This window comes from Anarrhichthys ocellatus, unplaced genomic scaffold, assembly GCF_004355925.1.
Source record: "Anarrhichthys ocellatus isolate YVR2014 unplaced genomic scaffold, GSC_Weel_1.0 scaffold25, whole genome shotgun sequence".
Taxonomy (NCBI): Eukaryota; Metazoa; Chordata; class Actinopteri; order Perciformes; family Anarhichadidae; genus Anarrhichthys; species Anarrhichthys ocellatus.
In genome coordinates, this window is record NW_022280055.1 from 3535854 (window position 1) to 3547596 (window position 11743).

An 11743-nucleotide genomic window follows, 5' to 3' on the forward strand; every position below is an offset into this window, starting at 1 on the left:
AGGAAGTGTCACTTGCTCTTATCGGGTATAATGAACCCCCGCTCTCTTTCAACGTGACCAATAAAGGGTTGGTGTTTAGATGGGTTGGCTGCTGAACTAGTATGAAAGCAACAGTCAGAGATTTTTTCAGAGAGATACTTTTTGTGACGTAAAGTTCTCAAAGATTTGTCAGTTAATTGATTATTTGATCAACAGAAAACGAAAGTGACTGATGTGGTTTATCCTGAGTTTTATGTCATAAATTGAATACATTTGGGATAAAAAAAACTTGGACCAGGCTGAGTAAAAAATAAATTATTTATTTCTGTAGAATTGATGACTGGAAGGTTTATGAAAAGAGACAAAACTTCATGTCCTAATCTAGCTATGAACTGTGGCGGAGAGACTTTAACAATAAGCATAATAAGCTGCATTCAGTAACATGTCTCATATCAAAGTGAATAACAAAGTAAAGGCAGCCTGGTTGTTCTATAGTAGTGGGATTTGAAATAGTACCTTTTTCTTTTTAAAGTAAGTCAAAATCCAAACGTGCACAAATAAATGAAAAGACTCCTGAATGTTCTCTGACATCTCTGACCGTTGGATCTTGTTGAGGATTAATTATAGATGGGGGTAAAAGCACACCACACACTGTTATCGTCTTCCTATCATTCCTTTAGCCTGCATCAGATGCCATCCGTGTCTCACACACGTCTCTGGTTTTTCTTTGGATTACTTAGCTGGTGAGAGCTGCTCTTACCTGTTGCCGTTTGGGAGAGAAGAGCTCATATACCTCCAAATGTCTTAATCATCAAATAATGTTGCAAAACGTTGAGTTGTTTTTGGATGGCCACATTTCTGTCTTGTCAAACTTACAGATATCTGCAGAAAACCTGGTCAGAGTAAAAAAAAAAAAAAAATGTGAAAAGAGGTTTCCGGAATCCTCAAAGACATTTAATTGGCAGTAAATTTGAAAGTGTTGAAAGTGTTCATCGCTTGTGTGGTTTTCTGTTTGGTATTCTCTGTAGGGAAAGCTCATTAGTTTAAAAAGTGCGAGTCTGTTGACAAGATCGACATTTCTGACTACACAAAATTAAAGACTTGTTTATGGAAATTGGACGTGCGCACGCATCATAAAAAAAAATAAAAATATATATATATGATTAATATGAATGAAATGTGATGTTTACAACCTTATGAAACAAAAATACTTGAGTGACATTGAGGCTACATTAGCCTGTGTATTTTTTAATGACTCATCAACGTTGGTTTAAGCACAAGGAGGAAACAAGCTCAGCAGGTAATTCACCTGGAATGATCCGAGTCTTTTGAACAAATTTAAGCCGTTTTCTCTCTCATTGCAATTTTGATGAATATGGGGCCTTGAATGCTAAATTACCGTCACAGACAGTTCTCTCAATGCTGCAGTAGTTCTTAATTGAATGTCCAGTTTTTTGTTGTTTTTTTTATCCACAAAGTAAGAACAAATTGATCCGTTCAATGGCATTCCTGATTTATTTCTTGCATCGCTGACAGTCTGCTTTCCATCACTTTTTCTTGTTCATATCAGTGATTGTGCCGACTGGCTGTCATTCCCTTTTCTTTTTTTGCACTGGGTGACCCAGTCATTCAGTGCTATGGTGGGATCTTAAAGCTTAAAACTGGAAGGAGGGATTTTTTTTTTTTTTTTTTTATTGAATGAGTGAATGAATGTTCAGCAGTCAATAAACATGGTTGACAATTTTAACAGGCTCTGTCCTTTTTTTTTTTTTGGGAAACCTTAAATTGTCCGGGGAAAACTATTGGAAGACACTTTTGCTAATGAAAAATTAGATATGATCCCAAAAAATGACTCTTATTATTCACTTACTTAACTTATTATGGCATCTAACGTAAAGGTTGCAACTTCCGAACAACTGAAACATCCCCCGTGTACCAAGCGTGTCGGAGAACTACGGTGGCGACCGCGAAATCGTAAAACGCGAATGGCGTGATCTAGAGCCAGTGTGGTTTGTCTGTTCTGGGCTACTGTAGAAGCATGGCGACTAGCTCCGTGAAGAGGACCCATATATACATATCTGCTCTGTTATTTTATTGTACTGTATATATTGTGCATTTCCATATGTAATATTTTATAATTTATTTTACTCTGTAAATTGCTGCTACTGCAAACTAATTTCCCCCTGGGGATGAATAAAGTTTATATCTATCTATCTATTTCGGAGACCACATGGTCTAGCCTTCGCGGTCCTCAAAGGACGCGGCCCACGTAGACCACGAAGGCTGGGTCCTCCGAAGGATGCAGCCCCTGAATTGAGACACAGGCCAAATCCCAATGTCCCCCCTTAGGGACTCACGGACTTTGAGGCGCGCTCCCGCGAAGTCCGTGAGGGTTTAGGGATGTCCCACTGTCACATCATCAAGTGTTTGAGGGCTCTCTCGCAGACATTTTGAGCCCTTTATGAACCCTTTCCGTAAGTCAGCATGGTATGCTGACTTAGCTTAAGGGAATTACCCACAATTCATTGCAATGTGACGTTAAACACGGGGTAACCAGTGGATGCATGGAGACGTAAAAAAAAGGTGAACAAAGAGGACAGCTCACGTGTGTTCAGCCTTCTAGTCTTATTACATGTACACAGAAACATTAAGGGTTAAAGATGGAACAAAAAATAATTATAAAATCTTATTTATTTATTCATCAAATATTTGATTTGGTCATTGAAGTTGTTTTGACAAAAACAAGTAAATATATAATATAAAGTTACCTCTCATCTTGTGAGGAAAGAGCCTGGAAGACTTTCAAATCAGGGAGTACAAAGTATAAAATAAATATCTACAATTATACATCATATTTTTGTTGTTTTCATGGTCAGGTGATATGTTGCAGCAAAGTGTTGTCCCATTCCTATTTACACCATCTCAAGCCCTCAGTCTCTCACACTCACCCACTCACCAGGTGACGTCAGTAAGTCCTTGAGGGTTTGAGGGTTTAGGGAGGACATTGGGATTTGGCCAGAGCTCCCATATAAGGCTTTACCGCGTGACTTTGTCACGTGATCCCTCATTTTGCACTTTAGCTTACATGGCTGTCGGTTGACTGTCAGTTGTGGGTGCAGGTGAGAAAGGAGGCGGTGTGATCATGGCCGAGGATGCGACTGTATCGGAGGAGACTTTAACAAGTGCTCTGACTCTGATGGTCAACTTGGGCAAAGTCCTTCTACAGACAGCCAAGGACGAGGCAGAAGGTAGGACTGATGCAGAAGAGGGATGCATCTGTGGGGACAGATATTATTGAAAGTTTGGACTTTGTATGTGCGCTATTGCCAAGAAAGCTATTAGTCCGGTACGGTCCGTTACTATACGTACCATTATCATATTCAGAAGATGGGACAACAGCTGGGTCAACATAGTTATCTCCTTATAGGAACTTATATTACCGGCTCTGTTTGTCTCTTTGTTTGAACACTCATTACAGTAAAATGACATTCTTTAACATTACGAGAAAGGTAATTTGTGCTGCATTCACGTAGTTTCGGAATAATCGCAAAAATTACTTCCTGACTTTAACATTTCACGCGAACGTCCCTTCAAGTTTGAACAACTAGTCCCAAACAGCCACCGTGTTGTTTGAAGCGGTAAAATACGGCACATCGTATCTGTAGCGATCATGTTGTTTCCTTATTATGCGGCTCAATGAACACACCGAATTCGGAAGAACGACTTCTCAACTCGGGTAAAGGGGCCGTCCGAGGAGCACCTGAATGCACCACTTGTCTGCGCTCTCCAGAGTTGCGACTTGTAAGCGTCAATCTAGTTTTCTTATAAATTGCTTTTAAATTGTTCCCGTGCCCCTCATTCTACCAGTATATGTGCGAACGAGAAGCGGAAATAAAAGACAAGATTTCACTCCAATTGGTGTTGCTAATTGGATTATATATATATATATGTGTGTGTGTGTGTGTGTGTGTGTGTGTGTGTGTGTGTGTGTATATGTGTGTATATATATATGTATATATATATATATATATATGTGTATGTATATATGTGTATGTATATATGTATATATGTGTATGTATATATGTATATATGTGTATGTATATATGTATGTATGTGTGTATATATGTATGTATATATGTATGTATGTGTGTATATATATATATATGAATCGAAGAAGAGATCAGATTAATTTGTGTGTAACGTTTTGCTTTATCACCTTTGATGTGTGCCCAATAAGCACAACGGCAATAAAAAGGCAAGTTATTTAATCTAAGTCTGTGGTTCCATTTTTACCACGTAGGCTAAAACGTCAAATCTAGAGATAAAAAAACACATATTTAACTTTTCACCCACAGTTGCCACGCAATAAAAAATTTTATAATTCACCTTTTGACTATGTCATAAGCTGGCTGCAATGCCGGTTTCTGGTGACTTATTAAAGCAGGTCACTTGATTGAAGGCGTTGTAATGCAATCCCCGTCGTGCTTACTGCCAACACAGTGACATTGCACAAATCAGCCTGAATAACTGTGTCCCTTTGTACCCATTCAGAATCCCTGGAGACGTTTGTCCCATATAAGATCACCACTTTACTCGGCCTGATCACAGCCGGAGCAGACTTCTACAGAAGGTGGGGCGCTCTCAACACCTGCAGAATCATTTGGCCGTGTCACTGGCTCTAGTATAATGACGTCAATCCACTGTTTTAATCAAAGTTTGACTATATATAGATATTTTGTTTAATACTGAAGCAATTCTGTGTTTTGTTGCTGTTGAGCAGCATAGGAGTGAAGAAGAAGAGTGAGGCAGAGGACATTTGGCAGAAGTATTATCAGTAAGTATGAATATATAATCATAGCAAATGATGATAATGGTGATGATAATTACACAAATGTATATCTTAAATGCGCAATAATGTCTATAATTATTTTCCTGGCCCCTTTTTCATCCCCTCCAGCGTTTGAAATAGTGAACACACTTATGTTTGTGATTTTTAAAAGAAAAAAATGATAGGGATAAGTTATGTAAGATTAACAAAACCATGAGGAAACAAACAAGGGAGCCCTCTGCATTACACCAAGCCAAATGCACCAAAAAGAGATGAAAACAAACATAACTCTCCCTCCATCCTTCCCAAAACCATCAAACTTTGCTCAAACCTGCACGTCCCCTTTACTGACATTCAACCCACTCCTCAAATTATTTATTTTTTACATACAGTTGATCCAAAGCCAAATAGCCTCCACAAACGCAACACACACCAGCCCGAACCCTCGTGAAAAACCTGCATCTTGGTGTTGGATCTCATTAGTTATTAATGTAATGGATGAAGATCAGTGTGGACGCCTCTTTATCACAGAACTTTTCTCACTTTTCCAGCCACGCAGCAGTGAGAGAGCAGGTGGAGGAACTCTTGCAGCTTGAGGTCTGTATGCGTGAAACGTTTTGCCTTTTTAAGTTTCTATTAGGTCTTTGAATGTTACATATTATGACTTAAATTAGCTGATTCACAGACATATTTTACACACTGCACACAGCGAAGATTGGGGTCCACGTCTTTGGTTAAATGTTAATATAATGAAACCCTGACATGCAGTGCGTATATTTATATGCATCGATTTGTATTCTAATTCCAGAATCTCATGTAGAATGTGTATAGTTTTACAAATCAGTAATAAATCAACAACAATAAAATTAAGTCAGAATGCAGAATGTCTATTTTGTGACTCTGTGACATAAAAACATTTGATAAAAATGACTTTAGACTTTGATGCTATGTGCTTGTTAGCTTAGAAACAAGAGCTGGATTAGGTCTTTGTCCAGTTTTGCTTATACGTCATATTACTATTCCTTTAATTATTTCGAAATATGCTTTTACATTACTTTTGTATTTAATTTGTCTCTTAACCTGTCTATGATTGACTTGACGTATACTGGGATCTGTTTAGTTTCAACATGTGTGTGTGTTTTGTGTGTGTGTGTGTGTGTGTGTGTGTGTGTGTGTGTGTGTGTGTGTGTGTGTGTATGTGTGTGTGTGTGAGCAGAGTGAGTGGGACTCCTTCCTGGAGAGTGTGGACAGACGTCTGCAGACGACAGACAGACAGCTGTCAGGAAGAACGATCGCAGACCGCCTGAGCCCTGATACTCCGTTCACCGATGGATGGAGCGGAGAGTGAGTTCACACACTGCTGGTCACAACCTGAACTTGAATGTTCTTACCGCCTTTTTTTTGTCAATTAAAACCCACAGTGGGTTTGGTCATCAGTACAAAGAGACATCTTTACCATGCAACATCCAAGTATTTTTATTGAATCTAACTGTTTGTCTCATCGTCGTCTGAAGGAGCGTGACCCTGGGTCAGTACCTGGGTAAGGGTCAGAAGCCGCTGCTGGTCCTCATCAGACATTTTGGATGACTACCGTGACGAGACCACACGGCAGAGCTGGAGGCACATCAGGTCAGTTAACATTCAGTCTGATGGTAATTATTCATTTAGAGTCATTCTTTCAAAGAAAACAACTTTCAACTTAAAGTTTTTTTGTTTGTTTTGCGTCTTTTATATTTTTAGCTTGATATATAAGATTACCACACAAATACAATCAAGTTAGCTCCTGTCACAGCACGTGAACATGGACATAGATATACCAAAATCTTAAGTTAACATTTCATCCACTCAGCTTTATACAGTGTATCCCACAGCATATAGAACCATGTATAGTCCCGCTACCATGGAGGAGATACAACAGTGTTGTGTAACCTTTCATCCAGGCTCTTAAACCATGCCAGACGGGAACGTCTATACAAGGCCTTTATCTTAACTTCCAAGCACAATGAGCAACTAATGAAAACGTTTTGGTTTTATTTAAGGGGTTATGTGCTGAACTAATTATTGCCCAGGAGCAGTGACTTCCTAAGCTAAGCTAAGCTAACCTAACCAGGTGCTTAGCTTTGTACTTGCTGTGAGTGGTCTCGGCCTTCTCATCTAACTCTCAACAAGGAAGAAAATAACCATATATGCCAAAATGTTGAACTATTCCTTTAACCACATGGACTCCTAAATCTTTTTTTTCTCTGCTCTGACTACAAAAGTGTCCAAACATTTTTTTCCATGGCCTTGCAGCCACCACGCATCTACTTCTAAATCAATAAATGACTCGTGTTGGGACGGAGTGAGTGTAACAGATATAACCCATTACAGGCTTGCGATCAGTGTTTTTGTGAAATTGTTTCATTTTGCGTCTCTGTAGGCTGCCCTGGAGGCTCTGTCAGTGCGGGTCTTGGTGGTTTCTTTCGGGGGTTTGGAGGGGGCTCAGGTGTGGCTGGAGCAGACTGGATGTACTTTCGACATGCTGCTGGATCCACAGAGAAAGGTGAGGTCGTGACTGAATCAACTGACAACATGATAAGGAAATTTAAAAAAAACCAAAAACTAGGATTTGTCTTGTTCTGTAAATTTGAAATATAAGGATCAGATTACAGCAGATTAAACCTGTCTGCATGCTATTATAGTGTAGCTATATTTATATTCAGTGCAGGTGGGTAGGTGCATGAGACTAGAGACTTGTTATATTTAGCAGCTGTTTGATGATGTGTCCTGAAAGCCCAGTAAGCTGAAGCCTCCAAACCTTTCATTCTGAAAAGTCAACCACCAGATGTGAGATGGAAACCAGGGCAAGCAACCAAATATGAAGACAGAAGATTTTCCACATGTCACAGAAGCGATCGTCAATCATGATGTGTGTGTCTGTGTGAAAAACCTGAATAGGTCGTCCACAAAATACTTTTCATATCCAGTTGTTTTTTTTGTTTTTTTTCTGCAGAAAATATTACACATTCCTAACACCGTAGATGTTGTCTCTGCCACAGGTATACAGGAGTTTCGGCCTCGGCTCTTCCTACGCCAAGGTGATGAGGTTCGGCTGCCTGCTGCAGTACTCGGAGTACGGAGCTGTGGACAGAGACTTCCCCGTTGTCGCCCCTCGTCTGCTGGAAGATATCTACCAGGTACACATGGACGGCACAGCAGCAAATACTTTGAATCGGTGACGTAAACCGAGGAAATATGTGCCAAATTTTCAGATTAAGTGTGGGGTTAAAAAAAAAAAAGTTGCCCCCACCTCTCCCCTTCTCTGTGCTGTGTCTTTTCAAATTGAGAGAAATTACTTTGGTTCATAACTGCTAACTGACTAAGGAAATACCTGCAGTCACTTTCAACAACTTCCTCTTAAATGAAATGCAGTTATCAGTCCCATTCTGTGATTGTGAAGGTAAATTACATTTACTTTAATTAATGGTCTCAATTAGATGATCCTTATATACTCAAAACATGACATTGTTATTTAAAAGCTCTTCCCTTCTGTACTTTAGTTCAGGCTGCAAAACAAAAACAATGAGTGGAAGAGCTGCAGAGTCTAGTATTCACCACCCTTTGCATTCCATTTGATTCTATGTTAATATAGATAAACAAGCTTTAATGTGTTTTGGTATTTTTAGATGGGAGGTGACTTTTTGCTGGATGAAGCAGGGAAGGTCCTTCTTTCTCACCCGTCTAAATCCCCAATGGACAGGCCGACTGTGAAGGCCATCCTGCAGGCCCTGGACCCTTCAGGCTGCTCTGCCGACTCAGCAGAGTAACATCAACATGTGGATGACGAGCTGTGAACACTGGAGACACTTGGTTTGATCAGGGGGTTTAATGTTGTTGTTTTTACCACATCACTGACACCACAGAGGAAGAGCAGCTCTTTGACTCACGTTTATGACGTCACGTCTCGCATTCATGACACCATGAAGAAATGTGACCGATGCAGAACTGTAAATCAAAGACAAATGGATCTTCTCTTTGTTGTGTCATTGTTGTGATGGGAGCATCTTTTAAATGAGCGGTATGACTGGATTGCAATATAGTTTGATATGATTTTAGCAATTTCACTGTAATCTGTCATGTTGGAGAATATGGTATTCCTTTAGGCTTAACTTTAAAGTTGCTGAATTTGACTTTCAGAGCATTAATATAGCAGCAAACAATTATCATCTATGAAAAGATATAGCGGAGTTGTGTGTGTGTGTGTGTGTGTGAGTGTGTGTGTTTACATAGCCGGGCCGGCCGCTCGTGCATGCTGTTGCATGTGAGTCTCCCCGCACTGCGCTCATACAGCAGTAACTACTAAACACGCCGTCCCGACCCTCGTAGGGCCCACCCTCCGGTTTCCCACTAGTAGACACTGTTAGCAATATCAGTACTGTTGACATTTGCACTGTTAGCACCGTTGGCTGCTAGCCACCAGCTCAGCCATCGCCATGTTAAGAGCCTTGTGGAGTCAACAGATATGCTCTGAATTTGGCATTTTGCACCTTTTTTATTGGTGACTTATGCAGGTTTGGATTTCGGAGGCCCTAAGTGGTGGTGAGAGGGAACATTTTTAGTTTTGGAAGGGACGAATTACTACATTACCCAGACATGATGATATCACTGGCTACTTAGTGGCTGGTCAGGGTAGAGGTGAAAGCTGCTGCTGCATCCTCTTTTTCTTATGTAATCATGAAACTGCACTTTGAGACTTTACAGTAGAAAAAAAGACATAATTGCTGTCTGTAATATATGTAGTCTTCTTGTCCTAAAATTTGATGAGAATGTTCTTGAATGTACTTAAATCAAAATATTTGCCAATTTTAGAAAAAACGTATTGTATAGTTGTATATATTTAGACACCATTTAACATTTTAGAACTTGGGCTTCTTTTGTTAAATAAAAAAGGGTTCCGTAGAAAAATATGTCTCTAGTCCTATATTTCTAAAAGTAAGTTCTCACAAAAGTGTCATTGTGGTACCAGCACTGTATCAAAACATATCACACAATACCCAGCCCTACTGGTGAGGCAGATTTATGAAAAGCACTTACATTCGTGTTTTATATAAAACTCTTTTGCTTTACATACTGTGGGAAAATGTTCTGGTCTGAGATGTTGGAGAATCAGCAGTTTGACCAGACTGTTAAAATAGCTTCAAAGCTCAGAAGTAACAGCAAAGCACTGGCTACTGTTCAGCCCAAACACACATTGATTTATATCTTCAAGAGGTTCACTATGTGCTGATTCTGAAGAAAGTGCCTCCCAGATTTTCATGTTTTTTTTTTGCAAACTTTGAATAAATATTGAGAATCGCCAGCATGAAATCACAGCAGAGTCCTGACTGGTTTACATTCATATCACTGCAGCTGCATGAATAATATATTTATTATACTAACTTCATCTGATAAAGTTACCTAATCTTACTTTTTCTGTACTTTTAGAACTTAAATGGCAATACATGGATTCTTGAGCGTTGAAAAATTAAAAGCTGCATTCTGTTTCACCTTAAAAAAAACAATACCTTGAAATATTTCCATGGCAGATGTTTTTATCCTGTACGCATATGGACACTACTTAAACACTGCTGCACTAATAGCATATAGGATGGAAATCATAATTGATATTTATATTGAAAAATTCTTTTTCTTATGGAGCATTTAAGACCCCACCCTTGAAAACAACCAATCCAGCTATGTTTTAAGTGTATTTTAAAGGGCAATAAGTTATTTGAAAATAGAATGGGCTTTTATTTCTCGTGATTATAATAACTGAAGCTCAAAGTAGGAAAAAAAAAGAGTTCTTCTTAAAGTGCCACCCTGTCATCAAACTCGCACATATAGTTCATGGTCCGATCGCAGTAGTGGTCCCACCAGTCGCCGTCGTCCGAAGACATCGACACGCAGTTCTCCCGCCTCCCGCCGTCCGGCTGGCTGGACAGGAAGTGTTTGCGCCACTGGAAGTACGAGACCCGCGTCCCGTCGTCGAAGAGGTACATGCCCTCAGATCGCAGGTCGTTGACGCCCAGCCAGACGGGCCAGTTCCCCGGGTGGAAAAAGGACTTGACGTAGTCGGCGAGGGCCTCCTGCTCCTTGCGGTCGCGCGGCATCGCCATGCGACCGCCGCGCTCCAGGCACTTCCCGGACGCTCCGGCGTAGTCCTCGTGGCTATTGTACACGAGATAGCATTTGTATCCCATCCGGTGTCCCTTCTGGCAACCTGACAAGTAGAGGACAACGAGACAAAAAGACAATCATCCAGTCTTAAAACATGCATCAACAGATGTTTGTTTTTTTTGTCCACTTGAGGGCAACGCAACATTTAGATATTACCACCATACTAAGTTTATGGTGAACAAAGCGCCCCCTGTTGCTTATTTTTCACAGCAGACGCAGAGCTAAATTAGCTTTAACTTGGAGTTGTATGAAAGTAACTCTGTTACCTTCCAGTCGTCCCATCTCCTTGCGGTTGGCCTTGCTGTGCTGGTAGACCCCCCGGATGCTGTCCTCCAGCTCCTCAACTTTAGCTGCCATGTAGGTGACGGGGAATAACAAAAAACAAGGAGACATGATGAAAGTTAGTCCAGGGCATCGTCCTCTTGACTTCCTTTTTTAAAGTAAAAAAATCTATAATGGCAAATTAAACTCTCGAGCCAATTGCAGCGCCACAGCTCATTATGGGGGATTAAATGGTAATGATGGTCTATGGAGGACGTCCAAATATAGTTAATCTCATTCACTTTCTTTCATTCTCATTCGGCGTCGTTTTCATTCATCTTGCTTCTTTCATCCTGTGCAATATCAATCCCTTATACTTTTTTAGCAGAGGGGGGCGCCACATGTATCCTATCCATTTCTCCATTTTACAATGAACATGACTTACTTAAGGAGAAATGCCAGAAATAGGGATAAAACAAT

General features: G+C 40.2%; 2 protein-coding genes across 2 annotated transcripts in view; one reads left to right on the forward strand and one right to left on the reverse strand.

Annotated features, from left to right (window-relative positions):
* Positions 1-3021: 3021 nt before the first annotated feature.
* selenol (selenoprotein L) lies at positions 3022-9751 on the forward strand. Its single transcript, XM_031861819.1, has 9 exons — positions 3022-3227; positions 4531-4609; positions 4760-4813; positions 5359-5404; positions 6024-6151; positions 6322-6436; positions 7227-7349; positions 7846-7983; positions 8473-9751. The coding sequence occupies exons 1-9, from the start codon at positions 3122-3124 to the stop codon at positions 8611-8613; spliced, it is 930 nt and encodes a 309-aa protein (XP_031717679.1). The 5' UTR covers positions 3022-3121; the 3' UTR covers positions 8614-9751.
* Positions 9752-9786: 35 nt separating this feature from the next.
* clec11a (C-type lectin domain containing 11A) overlaps positions 9787-11743 on the reverse strand; it is a 13275-nt gene continuing 11318 nt past the window's right edge. The window contains exons 4-5 of the mRNA XM_031861820.1: positions 11269-11352; positions 9787-11045 (exon numbers count right to left, since the gene is read on the reverse strand). Coding sequence (XP_031717680.1) covers positions 10633-11045; positions 11269-11352 — 497 coding nt within the window. The 3' untranslated portion in view covers positions 9787-10632. The remainder of the gene's footprint in view (positions 11046-11268; positions 11353-11743) is intronic.